The following is a 25,234-nucleotide window of genomic DNA, read 5'->3' as shown; positions in this document are numbered from 1 at the left end:
CCCCAAAAGAAAAAAAACTGCAACAGAAAATTGAAATTTAAAAATAATCAAATAAATAGCATTTGCCAATTGGAGCCAAAAAAGTCCAAACAGGAGCCCTCAACTCAGTAGTAATTACTAAGATAAAAATATTTGTTTTGGGCCCTGGCTGGTTGGCTCAGCGGTAGAGCGTCAGCCTGGCGTGTGTAAGTCCCGGGTTCATTCCCAGTAAGGGCACACAGGAGAAGAGCCCATCTGCTTCTCCACCCTTCCCCCTTTCCTTTCTCTCTGTCTCTCTTCCCCTCCCGCAGCCGCAGCCGCAGCCAAGGCTCCATTGGAGCAGAGTTCGCCTGGGTGCTGAGGACAGCTCCATGGCCTCTGCCTCAGGCGCTAGAATGGCTCCAGCCACAACAGACCAATAATCGCCCCCTGGCGGGGATGCCGGGTGGATCTTGCTCGGGCGCATGCGGGAGTCTGACGGCCTCTCTGCTTCTAGCTTCAGAAAAATACAAAATAAATAAATAAATAAATAAACAAACAAACTTGTTTCAGCCTGATCTGTGGTGGTGCAGTGGATTAAGCGCCAACCTGGAATGCTGAGGTCTCCAGTTCAAAACCCTAGGCTTGCTTGGTCAAGGCACATACAAGAAGCAACTAGGAGTTGATGTTTCCCGCTCCCCCCCATTTCTCTCTCTCTCCCTTCTGTCTGTAACATCAATAAATAAAATCTTAACCCTTTGAATAGTGAGTTTTTTTCATGCTCGCTGACCCTCGCAAGTGAGTTTTTTTCAAAAAATGAAATTAGTTCCAGTTACAGTTTTAGTAACTTAAAATGATGTTTGTTTGATAATCAACTTATGGAAATAAGAAGAACATACATTTGCCTTTTTTTAATGTTACACATTTTAAAAATAAATCGATCGTACTCTAGATGGTCAGGAGGCACAAAAACGTACATGAATGTTCGTACTACTAAAATAGTTAAGAAAAAAACTTGTTTTACATAAATCCTATCTAAGTTATAACATTTTTAGAACTAAACTATACAAACATTGTTAAATATAAAAACTCACTTGAAACCAAATCTTAACCTAACTAAAGGACTTGATAAAACTTATTTGAAACCAAATTTCAAATGAATACCACAGGACCTTAGATGACATTTATTTTTTATTTTTTTGTATTTTTCTGAAGCTGGAAATGGGGAGGCAGTCAGACTCCCACATGCACCCGACCGGGATCCACCAGGCACGCCCACCAGGGGGCGATGCTCTGCCCATCCAGGGCGTCGCTCTGTCACGACCAGAGCCACTCTAGCGCCTGGGGCAGAGGCCAAGGAGCCATCCCCAGCGCCCGGGCCATCTTTTGCTCCAATGGAACCTTGGCTGCGGGAGGGGAAGAGAGAGACAGAGAGGAAGGAGAGGAGGAGGGGTGGAGAAGCAGATATGCGCTTCTCTTCTGTGTGCCCTGGCTGGGAATTGAACCCGGGACTTCTGCACACCAGGCCGACGCTCTACCACTGAGCCAACCGGCCAGGGCCAGATGACATTTATTAATTCAGGTAATTCCACCATCTGTCACTAAACCAAAAAAATCACCCTTTTATCTACTGACTTTAATACCAGGATTTGGCCTGACCTGTGGTGGCGCAGTGGATCAAGCGTCGACCTGGAACGCTGAGGTCACCAGTTCAAAACCCTGGGCTTACTCAGTCAAGGCACATAGGGGAGTTGATGCTTCCTGCTCCTCCCCCCTTCTCTCTCTCTCTGTCTCTCTTCTCTAAAATGAATAAATAAATTTTATAAAATTGAAAAAAAAAATACTAGGATTCTTCATTAAAATGTTTACTGTACCAGTTTAGGTAACATACAAGATTAATATGAAAAGATAAATATATCTATGATTTCCACAAAGGCATCTCCTGAGACACATAGAGAAATGTCTTTCAGATAATATACTTTGAACAATGACACTTTTAATATTCCATTACCTGCCTGACGGATGGTGTCTGACAGTGGATAGCACATCAATGTGGGACACTTAGGTCCCAGGTCAAAACTCCCTAGGTTGCCAGAGCTTAAGCATGGAGTCACTGGCTTGAGTATGGGATCATAGACATGATCCCATGGTTGCAGGCTTGAGCCCAAAGGTTGCTGGCTTGAGCAAGGGGTCACTGGCTCACCTGGAAACCCCCCCGCCGGGGTCAAGGCATGTATGAGAAGTAATCAATGAATAACTAAAGTGATGCAACTACGACTGATGCTTCTCATCTCTCTCCCTTCCTGTCTCTGCCTTCTCTCTAAAAAAAAAAGAAAAAATACTTTACTTGATTTCCTGTCCTTGGGAACTCACTTGGCCAAAACTATAGAAGATGTCACTGAAAATCTGAAAGAAGTGTGGGGGTGGGTGGGTGGGTAGTATGTCTATGATACTAAATAGGACTGTAGAAATATAAAGAAAAAGACAGATACAGAACCATAATAGAGAACCACAATACTTAAAATGCATTTTATTTATCCATAGAGTTTCCGATAAAGTTTGATTTTCTGTATGTGTCGTCCAATATAGTAGCCATTAGTTACATATGGCTGCTAAGCTCTTAAAAAGAGAGATGTGCTATAAATAAAATATAGACTGACTTCAAATACTTATTAAGGAAAAGAGAATATTAAATACTTCATTTATAATCTTTTAATGTTAAAATAACATTTTGGATATAGTGGGTTAAATTAACTGTTTTACTAAAATACAGTATTAAAGTTTTACCTGTTTCTTTTTATATTTTCAATGTAGTGATCAAAAAAGATTTAAGTTTTCCATTGATTTGAGAGAGAGAAAGAGAAGAAGAGAAATGAAGGGAGAAAGGGCAGGAGGGAGAGAGGGAGAGGGAGAAAGAGGGAGAGAGAAAGAGAAAGAGAGAGAGAGATATCAACTCATCATTCCACTTAGATGTTTCATTTAGTTGTGCACTCATTGGTTGCTTTTTATATGTGCCCTGACCAGGGATTGAACTCGCAACCTCAGCATGCCAGAATGACTATCTACCAAGCCACCCAGCCAGGACCAAAATCTTTTAAATTACGTATGTGACCCTTGTGTTTCTTCAGAATTTTAGAGAAAGCTGGCCATAGTAAAGCCAAGTTACGAGCCTTAAAGACAGTGAAGTCATTAAGGTCCTTGAAAATGGCTATAAGAAAAAAAAATTACATATGTGGCTCTCTTAATATTTGTATTAGTGCTCTTTTATACCCTCTAATATATTCAATTCAAATGCAAATATATTCAAATTATGCTTATTAATAAGATATTTAAAATTTTACAGTACAAACCTGTATTTATAACAGCTATGTTAGATTTAATTTCAAAAATGGAGTTTACTGGAGAAGTTTTAATCTTAACATCTCCAGACATTTTTGAAATATTCTATTATATTATACTTGGTTGTCTTTCTACTATTTAAAGGGTAATTTTAGTTAAAATCATATCTGATAGCCCATTATGGCTATAAACTTTGGTAATATTGGAATACTTGATAACTGGCTTATTATTTTATCACAAATGATTCAGAATAGATTCATCTTATTCCAAAATCCTCTCTGTAACTAACTCTGGTATATGAAGGTTTTGTGCATATCCAGATATTTAATACCCAGTTTCTTTAAAAATGTTTTATTAGTCACTGTCACACTACTCAATTTATCACCACTAAAAAAGCAAACATATCAGAAAAGGGAAAATAATTATATCAAGGAATATCTCAAAGTAGCCAAAATATCTTATTCAGTCCTAAGTCAAGGAGCTGTCTAAAACTAGCTTATATACATCTATTAGAACTGGCAAAAAAAATTTAGGCAGTAATTTGACAACTCTAAATAGTATAAAGATGGTTCAGTATATATAAAAGGATTCTCTCAACTGAAGGAATTCATACTCATATCAAAAGAGTAAAGAATTTGAATAAAAAGTATACATGCCAGAAAGAGAATAAAAAGGCAAAATAATAACAGAAAATATAAATTCATTTAAGGATGAAAAGCTTTTAGAAGAGGAGAATTAACTCATTTTATATATGTTTTCTAAATATACTTATGAAACAGAAATTAGTAATATTGGTACAATGAATATAAACTACACCTTTAAAAATTCTCAAATTGGAACTCAAGCAAACTAAAATTTTAAAATGTCAATGTACTTTACAAAACATATATAGAATAGTCAAATAACAATGATTAAAGAAATTTTTTAAAAATTTAGTTTCAAAATTCATTATATATTCAATATTAGGTCTTGATCTTGCGGCTTACATATACACAATTACTTGAGTATATTTTGCCAGTACTTTGATTAAAAACCAATCAAATAAAAACAAAACAAACACAAAGTACTTCCTAACTTTATCAGAGTTTGGCTGTGCCTGAGAACTATAAAAATATCCCGATACATGGAAAAAAAATATTTAGTAAATTGTTCTGGGTATCAACCATTTATCTTCCACTGGCTTTTATATAAAAACTGAGCTGAGAGGCATATAGATTTGCAAACAGAAAAAAGTTTTATTCATATTGTACTCCAAACATCTAATGCAGAATCTGGCACATATTTGGTACTCATTTAATGTTGGATGGATAGGGAAGGGGGAAAAGTGTGTAGGTATCTTCATGACTGAAGGAATTTAGAAGCCATTGGGAAAAAGTACCTCACGTAGTAGTAGGAACACCAACAGTGGCTACAGATTTTTGGCAAGAGATAACCCGAACTATCCCCAAGGTAGGATCATAGTGCCAAGAACTAATAAAGGATTTTTCAGATGGCAGAAATGACTGACCCTGTTTTCTCTGATCTCTGAAACAAACGAATAAGAAAGCAGTTTCTACGACATGCCAAGGGCTCAAAGGGATGGTAAGTAAACTCTTGGCTGGGGCACAAATATGAAAAATGGAGGCCAATTATCCCCAGGAAGCAGTATTTGGTGAAAGAAAAGTATAGTTCTTTGAAAACTGTAGTGGAGAAAAAGCTATATTATTTTCTTATTATTTGAATAATCGTAATTTCCATATATAACAAAGGATATTGAACCATAGATTATAACATTAAGAATAATAAAACAAAGGGATTCAGTGGTCAGTGAACTGCATGCTTTTTATTCCAAACACTTAAAACCTTAAAACCCTGACCTCTCTATTCTGCTTAAATAATAAAAGGATATTATGAAAGAAAAATATTTAAGTTTTTTACACTACCTTTTTCTGTGCTCCCATTTATTTTAGGTAAGAAGTCATCAACTTGTATCCCTAGGATTAAGACAGTGTATCATTGCCTGATCAAAGAAAGTATTGCTTTAAACCTGGTCTCAAGTGAAACCATGGCATTTCGTATTCCTACTTTCATTAACACTGCATAGAATACTTTACATTTATTTTTATAAGAAGTGTTCAACTTGCCATCTTCTCTCAACACAGAGAAAGACTACAACTGTTTAGTAGTCTTCCAATGACTCTCAAAACAAACAAACAAACAAACAAAAAAAGACCCTGCTATCCATGTATTTTTCTCATTTAAATATCTCTAGTGTAATGTCTCAGATGCAGAAATTCCATTCATCTCAAAGGACTAAACAATGGTGCCCACTGGTGGAAATCAAGCATATTTTAAAGCAAATTTTATGAAAGAGTATAGATACTTCATACCTATGTGAGGTAGTAAACATCAAAAGTTTAATGATAAAATTCAGTTTTAATTAAGAAACTTGATGACACCTACCTAAGCTGTTGCATTCTTTAAGAGTTTTCTCCTGAAGATGTTCTAACCGTACTGTAAATAAAAGTCCAAGAAAAAGATATTTCACAGATAAAAAGAAAAAAATCAAATTAAATCAATTTCTGAATTAGCTAATTTACCTTGTAGAGCTGTTAGCCTTTCATTGGTGAAGTCATTATCAGCTTGTAAAGCTTCTATTTTTGCCTGGAGCTCCTGTTCTTTTTCTTCCATTTCATCTATTTTATGCTGTAATTCCTTTTTCTCAGCTTGTCCTTTCTGTTGGATTTCCTCTTGTTTTCCCTCTGCTACCTGTTGAAAAACAAATAGAAAATTCAGTTATTTAATAAAACCTGACCTTGTTTTATTTTTTAAAATTTTATTTTATTGATTTTATGGGGGTGGGGAGGCCATGTGAGAAGTATCAACTCATAGTTGCTTTGCTTTAGGTGTTCATTGCTTGCTTGTTGCTTGTCATATGTGCCTTGACCAGGCTAGCACAGGGTTTCAAACCATTGACCTCAGCGTTCCAGGTACCACCACAGGTCAGGCAAAACCTAACCTTGTTTTAAGATACCTAAATCAAAACTGCTTTTACTCACGAAACTTCTAAGGAGACTATTCAATATTACAGAACATATTTATAAATATCAAAATGATGTCAAAAGTGATCCGCACTGGGCATGTCTTCAACACCTAGGAGAAAAAAACTTGTGGCAAGCAAGCAGGCCTCAGTATAGAAATCAAGTGGTCAAACGAAAACAGATTTTTTAAAGAGGGAAGTAAGGTTTTTCCCTTGAAATTACTATTGCTGCAATTAGTTTACAAGTTCTAAAATATAACTTATAACATTTAAAGGACAACTTGTATGATCTGTCCTCACCCTACATGTCCTACAGCTACAGAGAGCTGAAGATGAAGCACAGGCAAAAGCATCCCTAGGAAACTACAAGGTTAAAGCAGATCACTCCAAGGTTCTTCCAGGGCTTGATCAGCACTAACAGCTCGGCCTTGCCCTTGGGCCTGCCTATAGATAAGCAGATCGAAGTTAAAAATATAAAAGTCTGAAAATCTTGAGTTTCACTGCCCATTGTGATGTACTGACTATTTATTTCCATCCAGAGAAACTATGACAGCTTTTATAGACTTTCAATTATCTATGCCTATGGCAATGGAGTTTGGGCTAAATGGAATATAAGCACCTTACTTTTACTATAAATTTCAACCATTACCAAATTTTACATCAGCAACTGTTCAGCAATACCAATTCTTAAGCTATCCAGTGTGTTAGGGTCAATTAACTTAATATATTTTCAGATTGAGTAAATACATACCTTCAATTTATCAGATAAATCTTTAATTTCATTAACTGCTCCATTATATTTATTGGCTAATTCTCTTAATTCTTCCTGAGTCCGTTCATTCATTTCTTTCAGGTGGGTACATTCATCTTCAGTATTACTCAGACTTCGCTGCAATTCAAGTTTACAGGTAATTGATTTAGAATAAATGCACATTCTAAATGTAAAACGCCGTGGGCTGTTCTAAATCAGCATCTGCCCTGAACTTCATTTAAGTCTGAGTTAAATAACAAAAATTTCAATTTATTCCAGGTACATGCTAAAACATAAATACAACTAAGAATTTAAAAAAACACAAACAAAACAGGGACAGAGAGGAGAGAATACTAACTTTATATAATTATACTTTTAAAAGGCCAATGTACATATTATTTAGTCTTAAAAATATTTTAAGCCTATCAATTCCTGAAAGCAATTTAATAATATGCAGTAATCCATTTAATAACAAAATTATAAAACAATTAGCAACTTTCTTTCCTTGTATGTCAAGTTAATGGCATGACAGTGAATCAGTCACTATGGGATGGGGCTATTATAGAAACTATCCCATTATGAAGGTATGTTTACTATTTATTTTACAACAGGCATTTAAACTAAATTCAGTTAACAGATAACTTCTGTGGTAATTCTACATTGGTTCAAAGGAATTGACCTGTGTTATCAATAAGGTTGTTTTTAAAGCAATGAGAATCATATTTTGTTTGTAATAGACTTAGAAAGGATCTTAAAGATAATCTCCCCCTTTGAACCTTTAAAGTTAAGACACAGTTCTCCTCTCTAGGGAATGGGTAAAGGAAGAATAATTAGTGTAAATTATCTGCCTTATACTGACTATTCTTAACTGGAAGAAAAGCAAACTAAGGTGATGGGAAGCAATTCCCTAGCACATATCACAACCCATTGTGTGGAGGATGAATCCTAAGCAGAGTGCAAATAGTAAGATGCCCTGGTTAGACTTTCTTTCCACAATCACTGACTAGGAACCATAAGCACCAGGACTCACACAGTGATGTTGCTTATGTTGGAATTTCTGACAATGAAAACAGCATACTGCTCCTTCCCATCTGACAGACAAAAAATATTTCCTACCTGTATAATAATACCCAAGTTTAAAATGTCCTGAAATATTAGCATTTTATGCTAAAATTAAAAAAATCATACTATTTAATATTTGTTAAATCGAAATACCTCAACTTCTGAAAGTTTTCTAACCACTTCAATTTTCTCCTGAAGAACCCGCCTCAGGGACTCTTTGGCTGTCATCTCATAGTTGTGTTTATCCTCCTGTAATGCTATGAGTTCCTTCCGTAAACTGTCTTCTGTTTGATTCTAGGATTAAAAGATATTTATAATTATAGCCAAGTTATTTTTAAAAGTATTTACCATTTGAAAAAATAACATATTATGATGCTCTTTAAATTGTATTGATACCTCCAAACACAAATGATGCTGACCCTGTATTAATTGAAGCTGCATTGAAAAGATGCGTTAGTTAAATTATGCCTTCACAACTATATTAATTCATACTTCCAATAGAAAAAAAAAGTCAAAGGAAATTGAGAATTTGTCTCAAATATACAAAATGAATTATTTCTTCTATTTTTCATATTCTTTGCAATCCACAATATTTACATTTGTGGACAAAAATAATCTATTACCTTTAAAGGGCCCTACCATTTTAAAACAATGATTAACCAAAAGGAATAAGAACACCATGGGAAAAGTTGATTCTAAGTCTGAGGCAGGAAATATAAAAGATGAACCTGGAATATCTTGTCTTATCTGATAGAAGGAAGCTATTGAAGTCTGCTAGGGTTCTTCCAAAAGGACTCATGTGCCAACATACAGAAGTTTCCATGGATCAAAGATGGGATAATTTCAGCATCAATAAGAAAAACAAATACAATAGGTTGAAACAAGACCAAATATATTTAAATTTAAGTTGGGAGGAAGAAACAGTTCTTGGTTGTTCTTTGGTAGATAAGAAGAAACCAATTCATTATTTTGAAATTTAGTAAATAAAGAGAGAAAATCACTTATTCTGCTTTTCCTAAAGAAAATGTACCTCAGGGTAACCAAACGGTTTATGAGAAGTTTTTCTTATACAAGTAATTCAGCTAATAAATGAAAGAATGATGAACTTACATCACCATTTTCATAACCCTTAACCATTTGAGTAGTGAGTTTTTTTCATGCTAGTTTTGTTTTCAAAAAATGAAATTAGTTCCAGTTCCAGTTTCATTAACTTAAAATCATGTTTGTTTGATAACCAATTTATGGAAACAAGAAGAACATACATTTGCCTTTTTTTAATGTTGCCTTACACACTTTTTTTTTTGTATTTTTCTTAAGTGAGAAGTGGGGAGGCAGAGAGACAGACTCCCGCATGTGCCCAACCAGGATCCACCCAGTATGCCCACCAGGGGGCAATGCTCTGCCCATCTGGGATGTTGTTCTGTTGCAACCAGAGCCATTCTAGAGCCTGAGGCGGAGGCCGTGGAGCCATCCTCAGCGCCTGGGCCAACTTTGCTCCAATGAAGCCTTGGCTGTGGGAGGGGAAGAGAGGGAGAAAAAGGAGAGGGGGAAGGGTGGAGAATAGATGGGTGCTTCTCCTGTGTGCCCTGACCGGAATCAAACCTGGGACATCCACACACCGAGCTGACGCTCTACCACTGAGCCAGCCAGCCAGGGCAAGCCTTACACATTTTTAAAATAATTTTTTTTTTTTTACTCTGGATGGTCAGGAAGCATGAGAGCATACATGAATGTTCATTCTACTCAAAAGGGTTAATGAAATAGTGGATCTAGGCAAGGACTATCAACAACTGCTAATATCTCAATAAGAAAGAGAACTAGACATTATGGTACCTCCTGATGAAAGTACACAATACCATTCATGAAGTGTGTTGGCAAAAAATTAAATGAGACCTGGGCTAGTTGGCTCAGTAGCAGAGTGTCGGCCTGGTGTGTGGATGTACTGGGTTTGATTCCTGGTCATGGCACACAGGAGAAACGACCATCTGCTTTTCCACCCCTCCTCCTCTTCCTTCTCTCTATCTCTCTCTTCCCCTCCAGCAGCCATGGCTTGGTTGCAGCAAACTGGCCCTGGGCACTGAGGATGGCTCCATGACCTACACCAGGTGCTAAAATAGCTCAGTTGCTGAGAAATGGAGCAACAGCTCTAGACGGGCAGAGAATCACCCAGTACACAGCTTGCCAGGTAGATCCTGGTCGGGGCACACCCGACCTCAATGCCTCCCCACCTCTCATTTAAGAAGAAAAAGAAAAGTAAATAAACTGAACTTAAGTCATATCAAATCCTCAGGTCAAACTATCAATTTATGGTGTGAGAGGGGAAGTTACAAGAATGTTTAAATAACAATCCAGATTGACATAAATTATAGAGAACAAATGACCCAAATTCTCCAACAAATATCAACTGTGATAGAAAAAGACAAAAAGTTGTACATGGATATTCACTATACAGTTCTTTCTACGTACATGTATGTTTGAAATTTCCTATAATGACAAAAGATGAAAAAGAATGGTGAAATGTTGTAGCATGTACTCAAAATGACAGTCAAAGAAATGAAGCTACATTAAAAAACTATGCATTTTTCTTTATGTACTTTAGATTAATACCTACTTTGGAGCATGCCTGTAATTGGTTTCCCATAACTTCTAACCGTGATAAGAGTCTATCTTCATCTATTAAAGCCTGTTAAAGAAAAGTCAAATATAAATAAAGTCCCAGAGTAATGAAAAATAATATATCAAGAAGGTTGCTACTGCTAAAAAAAGAGAAAACCATAAAACTGACCAATATCCAGTGTAAAATGCTAAAAAAACTTTGCTTTTGCTTGCTACAAAATTTTAGTTTTAGTTTAATCAACATCTAAGGAATATTAAACTATGGTTAAATGTTTCTTAAAAATAAAGGTAACCAGAATACCTGCCAACTGGTATCAGAAGCCTCTTGGGTGATGGCTAGTAGCCGCTGAAGTGTAGCTAACTTCTGCTCCAACATCTGTTCTCGATGTAAGGCCTCCTAATATTACAAGTTACAAAAGAAATTCTAATTAACTCAGCATGATTCCTTTGAAAAGTAATCAATTTTTAGCACATTCTGAAAATTCTCTCATATTACATTCCACTTTGTATCTTACATTCATTCATTCATTCATTCATTTATTTATTTATTTATTTATTTATTTATTTTACAGAGACAGAGAGAGTCAGAGAGAGGGATAGATAGGGACAGACAGGAACAAAGAGAGATGAGAAGCACCAATCATTAGTTTTTCGTTGCAACACCTTAGTTGTTGATTGATTGCTTTCTCATGTGTGCCTTGACCGTGGGGCTACAGCAGACCAAGTAACCCCTTGCTCGAGCCAGCGACCTTGGGTCCAAGCTGGTGAGCTTTGCTCAAACCAGATGAGTCTGTGCTCAAGCTGGCAACCTTGGGGTCTCGAACCTGGGTCTTCCGCATCCCAGTCCGACGCTCTATCCACTGCAACACTGCCTGGTCAGGCTGTATCTTACTTTTAAACTTGATAAATCTACTTTGTAAAATATATATAAGCCACATCACGCTGGCCTCATTTTGGCTGTAACTACTATTATTAGGGGTGCTCTAGCTGCAACTTCCCCATAACAGAAAACAAGAGTTAAAAATAAACACTTAGAGTAGAAGAATCTAACAAATGTTTTAATCTTGAACTTTATAAAAATCAATCCATCTCAGAACAAGCTAATCAATTTCATTCCAAACTAAACCAAAACAATCTGGTGTGTAACAAATACTTCTTTATTTCTTTTTTGACAGAGACAGAGAGAGTCAGAGAGAGGAACAGATAGGGCCAGGCCGACAGGAAGCGAGAGAGATGAAAAGCATCAACTCGTTGTTGCGGCACCTTAGTTGTTCTTCGATTGCTTTCTCATATATGCCTTGACTGGGGGGCTGCAGCAGACCAAGTGACCCCTTGCTCAAGCCAGTGACCTTGGGCTTCAAGTCAGAGACCTCTGGGCTCAAGCCAGCGACCCCGCACTCAAGCTGGTGAGCCCGCGCTCAAGCCAGTGACCTCGGGATTTCGACCTGGGTCCTCCATGTCTCAGTCTGACGTTCTATCCACTGCACCACGACTGGTCATATACAAATACTTTTTAATGGCTTAGCTGCACAGATATGACAGCTAAAATAAAAATATCTTAATTTTTCCTGTGCAAAATTTTATATATATACACACAGTACATACACTGTTTACAAAAAGAGAAACTGCTTCACTCTCAAAGCCTATTGTATTTTCAGGTGTTTTGATTCTGTGACTGTATATCACTTAGCAGCAATTCGATATGCCAAAAATAAGTAAGACTCCAAGTACTAGTTCAATGTAACTAAGGATCAAGGAGTAATATAACTATTGGCAGCTGCAAAGAAATACTTTTACAGAGAAGGACATTGGTGATTAAGGCCTTATTGCTAGGTCACTTGTTAACATCTGATAGCTGTTAAGAGGGTCTCCTTTACTGGAAGTCAAAGTGAAAATGCTCACACAATTGTGGTTTTGGCACATCTTTAATTTCACTTCTTCTATTTCTGTTGTTACCTGAAAAAGAATAGTTCCTACTCTAATACCTCTGAGCCACCTCAACAGAGAAGTATATGCTTCAAACACAGTACTTGAGTTTTAAAGCATGCACTTATTGCTCTCCACATCCTTGGAAAATAATGGTTAGGAAAAATCTGGTCTAATTAGATTTAGAGGCATTGTTTTTAATATAACTCCAAAAGAATATATTAAAAAACCTAATAAAAAGCCATCCTGCCCAGAACCCACATTAAAACACAGCTTATACTTAAAGAGATTAAATGCCAGATTTATTTAAACTTCTAAAACACTCCCAATATTCAGGAAATTATACTCACGCTGCAAGAAATTTTACTTAAAAACAAAACCTTGAGGCCCTGGCCAGTTGGCTCAGCAGTAGAGCGTTGGCCTGGCATGTGGAAGTCCTGGGTTCAATTCCCAGTCAGGGCACACAGGAGAAGCGCCCATCTGCTTCTCCACCCTTCTCCCTCTCCTTTCTCTCTCTCTTTTTCCCCTTCCGTAGCTAAGGCTCCTTTGGAGCAAAAAGTTGGCCTGAGTGCTGAGGACGGCTCCATGGCCTCTGCCTCAGGCGCTAGAACAGCTCCCGTCGCAATGGAGCAATGCCCCAGATAAGCAGAGCATCGCCCCCAGGTGGGCATGCTGGGTGGATCCCGGTTGGGCGCATGTGGGAGTCTGTCTGACTGCCTCCCTACTTCTAACTTCGGAAAAATACCAAACAAAAAAACAAAAAAAACCTCTCTAAACAACCACTACCTCCACTAGATGGTGTAATTTCACCTTAAAAAAACAACAACACAAAACTCAACTCTCCACTTAGTAAATCTTCATACCTCCATAAACCACATCTTAACAGAAATCTAATACTTCTAGGAATGGGCTTTTAGTTCTAAGGCATGAATTGCATCTAGTCCAGTTTTTATTTGAAAGATTTACAATTTACATTTAGAATTTTATTCAAAAAGATATATGCAGAAAAGAAAAGACAGTGCATAATTTTTTCTTGAAGAATAAAAGAACACTGAAAGAGTATGTCTACAATGAGTACTCAAAAAACTGATAAGAAAGTTAGAAAGAGTACTGGAGTGATTCAGGGCATTAGATTTACCATCTATGATAACTAGTAACAACAATGTATATAGTATTAGGAAATCATTTTATCTATATGAGCCCCAGATTTCTCATGTGAAAATTTGAAGGTTAGGCCCTGGCTGGGTGCTCAGTGGATAAGCAGTGGCTCAGAGTTCAATCTCACTCAAGGCACATAGGAGAAGCAAACATTGAAGGCACAATTAAATGGAACAACTAAGTGGAAGGGTGAATTGATGCTTATCTCTTTCTCTCCCCCTTTCCCTCTTTCTCTCTCAAATCAATAGAAAAAGCTTTTTAAAGTAAAGGTTAGATTAAATTAACCTCAAAGTTTACTTCCACCTCTCTTATATAAGAGAGACTGAGGCCAATTAATGTGTTTTCCTACTGAATGGTAAACAACTACTAACACTTACAGGATACACTTCATGTGCCAAGTACTGTTTTAAGTGCTTTACATGTATTAATTGATTTATTCTTCACAATCCTGTGAGGCAAGTGCTATTACTATATCCATATCACAGGTGAGAAAAACCCTCACAAAAGAGTTCAACAACTTTCCCAATGGGTCAGAAGTTAAAGCCACAGGGAATTCTGGCTACAGTCTATGCTTTTAACTCTATCAAACTGCAAGTGTTTAAAGCTGCTTTTCCATGTACCATTATATTATGACCAGTAGAAGATAAAATCTGATTAATACACTGATAATTTTTATTTTCATAGATGTGTAAATTCTTTTTTTTTTAAGATTAAAAAAATTATTTTCCATTGCTTTGAGAAAGAGAGAGAGAAAGGGGGAGGAAGGAGCAGGAGGGAGGAGGGAAGAGGGAGAGAGGAGGGAGAGAGGGAGAGAAGGAGAGAGAGAAGTGTCAATTTGTAGTTCCACTTAGTTGTGCATTCATTGGTTGCTTCTCGTATATGCCCTGACTGGGGATCAAACCCGTGGCCTCAGTGAGTCTGGATGACGTTCTAATCACTGAATAACCCGGCCAGGACCTGAATGTGTACATTCTTAACTGAGGTAGAACTGTTCTTATTGACTAATTCCTATAAAGAATGTAGAGACCCGGGATCACTGGTTTAGTTCTATTGATTTAAACAAAAGGCAACTGAAGACCTACACATATAAAATGACTCACCTAAGGTCACCGAACTCATTGAGTAGCCAAACCAAAATAAAAATGTCAGTTGCTCAATTCCTCATCCAGGGTTTTCCTTAACCATGCTCTCTCACCAGAATAAGAACCATAATCCAGCCCCAACATACCAAAACCAGAAAAGAAAAAAAAAAGAGAAAAAAAAGCATTTGTTTCCTTTTCAGAGATTTGTCTGACTCTTTAAGTATGGTATTAACTTCCATTTTAAATTATTTGCCCTACTAAGAAACCTTTTTAGCCTTACCAGGTGGTAGCACAATAGATAGAGCATTGACCTGGGATGTTGAGGACCCAGCTTCAAAATTCCAAGGTCACTGGCTTGAGTGCGGGCTCACCAGCTTGAACATGGGATTATAGACATGACCCCATGGTCACTGGCTTGAGCAAGAGGTCACTGTATCAGCTGGAGCCACCAGGTCAAGGCACATACGAGAAGTAATCAATGAATAACTAAAGAACTGCAATTATGAATTGATGTTTCTTATCTCTTTCCCTTCCTGACTCTGTCTCATTCTCTCTAAATAAAAAAAAATTTTTAATCTTTTTATAGATCCAACAGCATAGCATGGTACTTAAGAGCAGAGGCTCTGAAGTCTGACTGGGTTCAAATTCCAACTCTACCACATACTATGTATGTGGTTTTGTGTAAATTGTTGAACCTTCCTGTCCCTCAATTACTCCATCTATAAAAATAGGAATAAAATACAAGCCCTGGCCAGTTGGCTCAGTGGTAGAGCATTGGCCCAGCATGTGCAAGTCCTGGGTTCGATTCCCAGCCAGGGCACACAGGAGAAGAGCCCATCTGCTTCTCCACCCTTCTCCCTCTTTCTCTCTGTCTCTCTGTTCCCCTCCTGCAGCCAAGGCTCCATTGCAGCAAAGTTAGCCTGGGCACTAAGGATGGCTCCATGCCTCTGCCTCAGGCGCTAGAATGGCTGCATTGCAGCAGAGCAAAGCTCCAGACGGGCCGAGCATCGCCACCTGGTGGGCATGCCGGGTGGATCCTGGTTGAGTGCATGCAGGAGTCTGTCTGCCTCCCCCCTGCTTCTCAATTATAGGATTGTTGTATTAAATGAACTAATTAAAGTGTTAGACTATAGTCTAGCATATAAGTGCTATATAATTATTTGCTATTAGTATCATACTAAGCAACCAACATCTCTCTAGGTTTAACTTTATTTAAAACTCATCTATATGTAAAGAATTTTTAAAATTTCCTCATATTTGAAGAAAAAAATTTCACTTGTACAGAGTTTTAGCTTCTCTAGACTTAACAATGCTAACTCCTTTTATCCTTTCTTCATAAGAATTATTTTTTTATAAGAATTATTTTTAATGATCTTTTTACTTTGAAAAGATATTTGTTTTGTACTTGATTCCAACCAATATTTTTTAACCTATATTTGTGAACTAACAAAATCAAACCTAAGTTGTTTAATTTTGCTTTTAAAGACTAAGAATTCTTGTCCTGGCTAGTTGGCTCAGCAGTAGAGCATCAACCTGGCATGTGGAAGTCCCAGGTTCAATTCCCAGTCAGGGCACTCAGGAGAAGCGACCATCTGCCTCTCCATTCATTTCCCTTCTCTCTCTCTCTCTCTCTCTCTCTCTTTCTCTGTCTCTTCTCCTCCTGCAACCAAGGCTTGATTTAAGCAAGTTGTTCCCTGGTGCTGAGGATGGATCCAGAGCCTCGCCTAGGCACTAGCTTGATTGCTGAACAACAGAGTAGCGGCCCCAGATAGGCAGAGAATTGCCTGGTAGTGGACGTGTCAAGTGGATCCTGGTTGGGGTGCATGTAGGAGTCTGTCTGTGCCTCCCCACCTCTCATTTAATAAAAACAAACAAACAAAAGAAACGACTAAGAATTCTCAAGATTTACTTTTACCTGTAGATACTGAGAAAGCTGGAATAGTTCCTGAGAGTACATACTTGGAGTGTTAGCAGCAACCTAGAAACAAAATGACATAATGTCAATAGTCACACAAAATATTTATAGAAGACATTAAAACCAAACCAAGTCCTTAAAATACCTATTTACTGAAATATGCAAAATACAATTTATTTTTCTTTTTTTTTTTTAAGATTTTTTTTAATTAATTAATTTTTTTACAGAGACAGAGAGTGAGTCAGAGAGAGGGATAGACAGGGACAGACAGACAAGAATGGAGAGAGATGAGAAGCATCAATCATTAGTTTTTCATTGCGCCGTTGCAACACCTTAGTTGTTCATTGATTGCTTTCTCATATGCGCCTTGACCGTGGGCCTTCAGCAGACCGAGTGACCCCTTGCTAGAGTCGGCGGGCTTTTTTGCTCAAACCAGATGAGCCCGCGCTCAAGCCAGCGAGCTCGAGGTCTCGAACCCGGGTCCTCTGCATCCCAGTCCGACGCTCTATCCACTGCGCCACCGCCTGGTCAGGCTTATTTTTCAAATTAACCAGCTCCTTTGGTTTTCAAATTATTTCTGCCCCATATCTAGAATTTGTAAATGGTATTATATCATGCTGACCTAGACTGAGATTTATAAGAAGGGTGATGAAACAAGTGCTACTCATGAAAATATTCCTTAGTAAACTAAATCACAGACTTATAGCACAAAAGCTGTACAGCTTTTTTTTTGTATTTTTTCCAAAGTTAGAAGCTGGGAAGCAGTCAGACAAACTACTGCATGTGCCTGACTGGGATCCACCCAGCATGCCCACCAGGGGGCAATGCTCTGCCCATCTGGGACATTGCTCTGTGGATGCGGGAGCCATTCTAATGCCTGAGGCAGAGGCCATGGAGCTGCCCCTCAGCTAATTAGAAATTTAATTTAATGGGATGACACCGATCAATAAGAGTACATAGGTTTCAGGTAAACATTTCTATAGCATTTGAACTGTTGATTGCATTATATGCCCATCACACAAAGTCAAATCATTTTCCGTCACTGTATATTTGTTCCTCTTTTTTTTTTTTTTTTTAAATTTCCTGAAGCTGGAAACGGGGAGGCAGACAGATAGGCTCCCGCATGCGCCCAACCAGGATCCACCTGGCACGCCCACCAGGGGGCGATGCTCTGCCCATCCGGGGCGTCGCTCTGTCGCGACCAGAGCCACTCTAGCACCTGGGGCAGAGGCCAAGGAGCCATCCCCAGTGCCCGGGCCATCTTTTTGCTCCAATGGAGCCTCAGCTGCAGGAGGGGAAGAGAGAGACAGAGAGGAAGGAGGGGGAGGTGGAGAAGCAGATGGGCGCTTCTCCTGTGTGTCCTGGCCGGGAATCGAACCCGGGACTCCTGCATGCCAGGCCGACGCTCTACCACTGAGCCAACCGGCCAGGGCCGTATTTGTTCCTCTTTACACCCTTTCCCCTGACCTGTGAGATCATATAGTTCTTAGTTTTTTCTGATTTACTTATTTCACTTAGTATAATGTTCTCAAGATTCATCCATGTTGCTATAAATGGCAATATGTCATCATTTCCTATGGCTGAATGGTATTCCATTGTATGTATGTACCCCATCTTTATCGAATCCTCTATCAAGGGACACTCTGGTTGTTTTCATGTCTTCTGGCCACTGTAAATAATGCTGAGATGAACATTGGGGTGCATATGTCTTTGCATAGCAATGTTGTTGCGTTTTGGGGGTAGATATCCTGTAGGGTATCTGGGTCATATGGTAGCTCTATTCTTATTTTTTTGAGGAAACACCATACTGTCTTCCATAATGGCTGGACCAGTTTATAGTCCCACCAGCAATGAATGAGCGTTCTTTTACTCCACAACCTCTCCAACACTTTTTATTACCTGTCTTGTTAATAGCAGTCAATCTAACAGGTATATAGCCTTTTCTTAATCCAGAAATAATAACTCCTAAATCAATCAATTGACATTTCCCCCCTTTCAATCAGTCACAATTCATTTAGAAGTAACCATCTTTCTTTCTCTTTTCTTTTTTGATCTTGAGGTTACATTTATTAAACCTGGAGACAGTGAACAAGGGCTTTGGATAGAAGAAGCAACAACAGAAAGCCTAGGCAGGACTGCTTTGGCTCACTGAGAAGCCAGAGAATAAGGGCCTTGGAGACAAGTTCAGAGGTTTAGCCCAGGATGAGCTGCCTCTGTCCACTGCTTCCCCAGTAGCAAGCCTCAAGGGATTCCATAAGAGTTTAGGAGATGCAAGCCTGTGGAGGAGGAAGAGGGAGAAGGAAAAGGCACAGGCATGCTCCTGGGAGGAGAGCGTGCCAGAAGTAGCCACCTTCAAAATTTTGTATGTATGATTATGTGGCGAGGCAGGACAATGAAATATAACACTGAATCCAATGACCAGAGGACAATGAAATATAACACTGAATCCAATGGCCAGAGGCAATGAAAATATACTGCTCACAAAAATTAGGGGATATTTCAAAATGAATAGGAAACTATAAAATATCCTCTAATTTTTGTAAGCAGGTAGTTCCTCCTCCCCCTTTAAACTATAGGTAGGTTTTAAGAAGAAAAAGATGAAAAATAGCGGTTGTTAAATATTACAAATCAGTCAAATGGTTAGAATTCAAGCGTATAAGAACACATTATCTTCTAGAAGGGGTTTCTCCCGAGTTTGAAATATAAAACCATGACATGATTCCAAACAACAAACAAAAGAAGGGCACTAATAGGTTGCTGTAAGATTTCCCCAAATCTTCAACATTCCCAAGCCTTATATCTTAACTTATTCATGATCACATCATTACTAAGTTACTAATGATCATTAATAAAATCATTCTTTATTAAGATCAGGAAGTATACTTTTATTAATATGCTAATATAAGACAGAGAGGTGGCATTATTTTTTAAAGTTAGTCCTAAATCAACAAGGCTATCATTTACTTCTATAATAATTCTTGGTATTGCTGAAGATTAAGATTTTAGAAAAAAGGAATCTAACAGAGAGCTTAAGTTTCAAGTAGGCTGTCATTCTTTACCCAAATGGAAGAAGAAAAGAAAAAGTAAAATATTTTCCCCAGTAGTTTAGTTATGTCAAAAGATACAAAAGATGCTTGGATTTTTTTTCTCATCATTTAACAATGATATCTACAGTTTAAGGCACCATTACTGTTGGACAAAAGAAAAAATATTTTCTAAGAAGTAATTATTGCAAAGTTTTGGGGAAAATCAGGCTGAAACAGATCTTTAAGGATAATAAAAGAGTAATTTTTATAAGCCCATATTTTTGTATTATTCCCATGTATAAGGTATATGTTACATGAACTCTCCAGGCAGAAAAATTCAATAAATATTTCTAGACAGACTGTATTCCAGAACAAAGAGCAGTAATTAACACTTCTTACCTTGGACTAAGCACAAAACAAGTATTGTAGTCTATACAGCTATTTACTTGAAATAACAAAAGCTTTTTCCTAAGAAACATCCATTCTAAAATTTCCAGATATTAAAGATCAGAAGACTATAGTAACTATATAGCTATATGAAGGCTATCAATTTGTTACAAAAAAAGAAAAAGCTCCAAGGCAAAACATATTAAAAACAAATAGAAACATTTTCCAAAGCAATACAGCTGAGTCAGTTTGGAAAAAATAATCATTAGCAACTTACTTTGTCAACAGGACTTGGTAATGGAGCATGGATGACACTGAAAAGTAAAATTTAGAATTTTTATCTCATTTCCGGACAATAGAGGAAACAGAGTATGACAGTAGCAGAATATCTTAAACCCCAAAGTCGATATATAATTATCTTCATATGATTAAAATAATTATTTTTTAATCCTTCTTAAATGTATAGAATTCTTAGAAAACAAGATAATACGTAAACCTCCCTTTCACACAAATATATTTCTAAACACTAATTCAAAATCCAAAACGCATTAAATGCCCTGTAAGCATCTTCTACTTAATTAGGGTTATGATTAATTCCTTGGTCATAAGAACTTCTTTACAGAAAAGAAGCACCCCTTAAATTGTCCATGTGCAATTTCAGAATATATAAATTAAGTTCTTTTCAAATTAAATATTCCTATACAGAAAGTCTTAAAAAGCAAAGTATTACTGAAAAGAAAGCTATAATTTGGAAGCTTGTTCTAGTGGAGAACAACTTTAGCTAATCAGAACAGTAGTACTACTCTTCTTTATCCATCAGCCCCCTCATACAATTGACAACTGAAAGCTTATGTGTATCCCTTTAAAACTAAACAGTAAACAGACTGTATCAATTGGTAGTGTTGTCTTTTGACCTTATAAAGTACTACTGATAGGCAGTATAGTGTAAACAGTTAAACATATAAGCTCAGAAGTTATACTGACAGAGCCCAAATTATGGTTCTACTTACCAGCTGTGTAATCCTGGCAACTACTTACCAGCTGTGTAATCCTGGGCAAATTTATAGGTTTTAGTTTCCTCATCCGTACAATGGTATTAATTATAAAACCAACTCCCTGGGATTATTTTGAGTATTAAATGTGCTAATATCAGTACCTAGGACACAGTAGCACTTGATCACTACACCACTACTCCCATGAGACACAGCAGCTAAAGAAGCCAGGGTTCCTATCTTACAGTGTCCTGTATGAGTAGAGGGATCAAAGAGTAACGATGATGCCACCCATGTCCCCTACCAGTTGCTAATCACTCCATATCCTAGAGGTCGCTCTGGTGATGGTTAGCTTGCAGGTCAACTGGGTAAAATTTCTAGATTTAATGGGTTAATCATGTGTAAGTTCCTGAGAAACTGATCTGTCAGGACTTAAAAACAGAAATGACAATTCTGATCTCATTGTACTAAGTGCAAACATCCTAAGAACTGTTTCAATTCAATTAATCACAAATACACTAAAATGCTGAACAAAGGGGAATATTAGGTACCAGCAAAAAGTTCCCTTCTGAACATTTGATATTCTATACAGACTCCAACTGAGACCTTATAATCCTTCTTTGATTTTATGTCTGTGCTCCCTAGCACTACAACCAATTTGCCTTAGTATCGGAACCTATCAGAAGGCACTAACAAAGCTGGTGCCTAATGAAGATTTAAAAACAGAACAGACAGTGCTGGCCAGTTGGCTCAGTGGTAGAGCGTCGGCCTGGCGTATGGGAGTTCTGGGTTCGATTCCCGGCCAGGGCACACAGGAGAGGAGCCCATCTGCTTCTCTACCTTTCCCCCTCTCCCTCCTCTCTCTCTTCCTCTCCCACAGCAAGGCTTCATTGGAGCAAAGTTGGCCTGGGCGCTGAGGATGGCTTCATGGACACCACCTCAGGTGCTAGAATGGCTCCAGCCTCAATGGGGCAATGCCCTAGATGGGCAGAGCATCGCCTCCTGGTGGGCATGCCGGGTGGATCCCGGTCAGGTGCATGCGGGAGTCTGACTGCCTCCCTACTTCTAACTTCAGAAAAATACAAAAAAATTAAAAAAATAAAAACAGAACAGACATTTTAAAACATAAGTTTCTTTTTCCTGACTATATAGGTAATGCATACTGATTATGGAAAAATGTGTGTGAAGCATAAGGAAATAAATAAAAATTACCCACTGCCGGCAGCCAGAGATCATTTTGGTTATATATCCCCACATCTTTTTTTTTTCTTTTTTTTTGAGAGAGACAGACAGACACACTGAGAGAGATAGGAATGGGGAGAAATGCGAAGCATCAGCTTATAGTTGCGGCACTTTAGTTGTTCATTGATTGCTTCTCATATGTGCCTTGACCATACTCTCCAGTCAAGCCAGTGACTACTTGCTCAATCCAGCAACCTTGGGCTTTAAGCCAAAGACCATGGGATTAAATCAATGATCCCATGCTCAACTTGGTGAACCCGTGCTCAAACTGGTGAGCCTGAGCACAAGCTGGCAACCTCGGGGTTTTGAACCTGGGTCTTCAACATCCCAGGTTAACACTATATTCACTGAGCCACAACCGGTTAGGCAGGTATATATTCTTTTATGTGCAAGTATGCACATATAGGGAAATGGACTTTAAAAACTCTAAATAGAAACAAGTGGTATCAATGAAGGCTTTTAAATCCAGTTTTCTTAGTGACCCAAGTACAAATTTTTCTGTTCTCATGAAACTATTAACAAACAGAAAAATAAATACCCACCAAAAACATTTTATAAGTGATATATAATTGTATTTTATAAAAACTATTTTGGAGCCCTGGCCGGTTGGCTCAGTGGTAGAGCGTCGGCCTGGCGTGCGGGGGACCCGGGTTCGATTCCCGGCCAGGGCACATAGGAGAAGCGCCCATTTGCTTCTCCACCCCCGCCCCCCCCTTCCTCTCTGTCTCTCTCTTCCCCTCCCGCAGCCAAGGCTCCATTGGAGCAAAAGATGACCCGGGCACTGGGGATGGCTCCTTGGCCTCTGCCCCAGGCGCTAGAGTGGCTCTGGTCGCGGCAGAGTGACGCCCCGGAGGGGCAGAGCATCGCCCCCTGGTGGGCAGAGCGTCGCCCCTGGTGGATCCCGGTCAGGTGCATGCGGGAGTCTGTCTGACTGTCTCTCCCCGTTTCCAGCTTCAGAAAAATACAAAAAAAATATATATATATATTTTGGGCCTGACCAGGTGGTGGCGCAGTGGATTGAGCATCGGACTGGGATGCAGAGGACCCAGGTTCGAGACCCCAAGGTCGCCAGCTTGAGTGCGGGCTCATCTGGTTTGAGCAAAAGCCCACCAGCTTGAACCCAAGGTCACTGGCTCCAGGAAGGGGTTACTCGGTCTACTGAAGGCCCGCGGTCAAGGCACATATGAGAAAGCAATCAATGAACAACTCAGGTATTACAACGCGCAACGAAAAACTAATGAATGATGCTTCTCATCTCTGTCCATTTCTGTCTGTCTGTCCCTGTCTATCCCTGTCTCTGACTCACTGTCTCTGTAAAAAATAAATAAATAAAATTAAAAAAAATTTTTAAAAACTATTTTGGATATGGGTGTATTCTACTTGAATTATGAAAAAAGTTCACATGAAACAAGAAAGGTAGAAAATGAAAATTATTGTGTTAGGGTGGTGGGACTTGTTTCTTACTATTTAAAACAGATTTGTAAAATAAAAATCAAGCAAGAAAAAGAAGTAACTTTTTGAGAACTATTTACTGAAGATCTGAAAACATTAAATGCTATATATACAATGTACTCTAAACCCTAAGTATTCCAGCATATCTAAAAACATCTTGATTGCTAAAAAATATTAGATTACAATTAACAGAAACATCATGTACTTATCTTGATGCCAGTTATCATATGACAAGCTCTTTAAGTATACAATCTTGCTTAATCCTCTTCATACAATTCCTGTTAAACAGGTACTTTATTGTCTTAATTTTCAAATGAGGAAAGGATGGCCTGATCAAGTCACAGAACAGGTGGAGTCAGGCCTTGAACTGGACTATCCACCTCTAAAGACCATTCTAATCATCCTCCAACTCTAGAGACTTGCCTGTTCAAAATCCATCTTGTCCAGAAAGTCAGCTAGATTATGTTCAATAAAATTGGCAGTAAATTTTAAATGATGCTAATATTTAACCACATAAGGAAAACCAAACAATGAGAAGGAAATGGGGCAAAAATGAAAAGCACTGGGGAAACAAGAAGGGTAGGGTCACAATTCTGAGACACAGTTTGAAAAACTTGACATGCCCTACTAGGTGAAACCTGAGAACACAGATGACCCTTTATGTAATTGTTCAAAGCTTTTGACTAAATGAAAGAAAAATCTTACTATCAAATACAAACACCAAGGTCTCTAAGAAGCCATACTTCATTAACTGATTAACAGTAACTCTTATTTTTAAATCTTGACTTATAAAAGGGGAGTCACCAAAGTTCCCCAAAGTTATTTTTTTAATTAAACTATAATTTAGAATAGGAAACATTAATGTTTTACATTTATGTTTTTAAATATCTGATTTGCTTCAGATATCCATGAAACTAAAAATAAAATTAGTAGCTTCTAACTGAGGCATAATACATATATAATTCTAACAAATACAGACTCTCATAGTAATGAAGGCCTCTCTCTGCTTTCTTACTCCTTCTCTTTCTTACTCACTACTCTATCTACTTTGCCTACAACTTGCTTCTCTCAACCTCCCATCCTCAGATCTCTCTGCTTTCAAAAACAGAAATTATGTTAGAGAAACAAGCTTCTAGCATACTCAAGGTTCTCCTCCCAAATAAAAAAATACTAAAGTTTAAAGACTATTTAGCTTCCTCCAACACTTCATAATGATAATTTGTGAAAGGTACAAATTAAAATGTACTTATGTTTACATATTAACACTAGATTTTGACTAATTTTTCACTTTTAAGTTTGTCCTTCTCTA

At 38.0% G+C, this 25,234-nt stretch overlaps 1 protein-coding gene and 1 pseudogene across 40 annotated transcripts in view; one reads left to right on the top strand and one right to left on the bottom strand.

The window, feature by feature from the left end:
• The window catches only part of SLMAP (sarcolemma associated protein), a 207,738-nt gene that overhangs the window by 68,366 nt on the left and 114,138 nt on the right, over positions 1–25,234 (bottom strand). For 16 of the 40 annotated variants that reach the window (XM_066351570.1, XM_066351567.1, XM_066351586.1 and 13 more), the window contains 9 exons: positions 20,517–20,553; positions 16,827–16,889; positions 11,047–11,142; positions 10,741–10,812; positions 8,283–8,423; positions 7,068–7,205; positions 5,877–6,045; positions 5,740–5,790; positions 5,220–5,270 (listed from right to left, as the gene is read on the bottom strand). In XM_066351570.1, coding sequence (XP_066207667.1) covers positions 5,220–5,270; positions 5,740–5,790; positions 5,877–6,045; positions 7,068–7,205; positions 8,283–8,423; positions 10,741–10,812; positions 11,047–11,142; positions 16,827–16,889; positions 20,517–20,553 — 818 coding nt within the window. Of the gene's footprint in view, positions 1–5,219; positions 5,271–5,739; positions 5,791–5,876; positions 6,046–7,067; positions 7,206–8,282; positions 8,424–10,740; positions 10,813–11,046; positions 11,143–16,826; positions 16,890–20,516; positions 20,554–25,234 lie in introns of those variants that run through there. The other 24 variants (XM_066351577.1, XM_066351589.1, XM_066351603.1 and 21 more) reach the window with 5 other exon arrangements.
• On the top strand, positions 3,034–3,174 carry LOC136382708 (small nucleolar RNA SNORA33; annotated as a pseudogene).

This window comes from Saccopteryx leptura, chromosome 10, assembly GCF_036850995.1.
Source record: "Saccopteryx leptura isolate mSacLep1 chromosome 10, mSacLep1_pri_phased_curated, whole genome shotgun sequence".
NCBI classification, from domain to species: Eukaryota; Metazoa; Chordata; class Mammalia; order Chiroptera; family Emballonuridae; genus Saccopteryx; species Saccopteryx leptura.
This window is presented reverse-complemented; position numbering and strand designations above follow the sequence as displayed.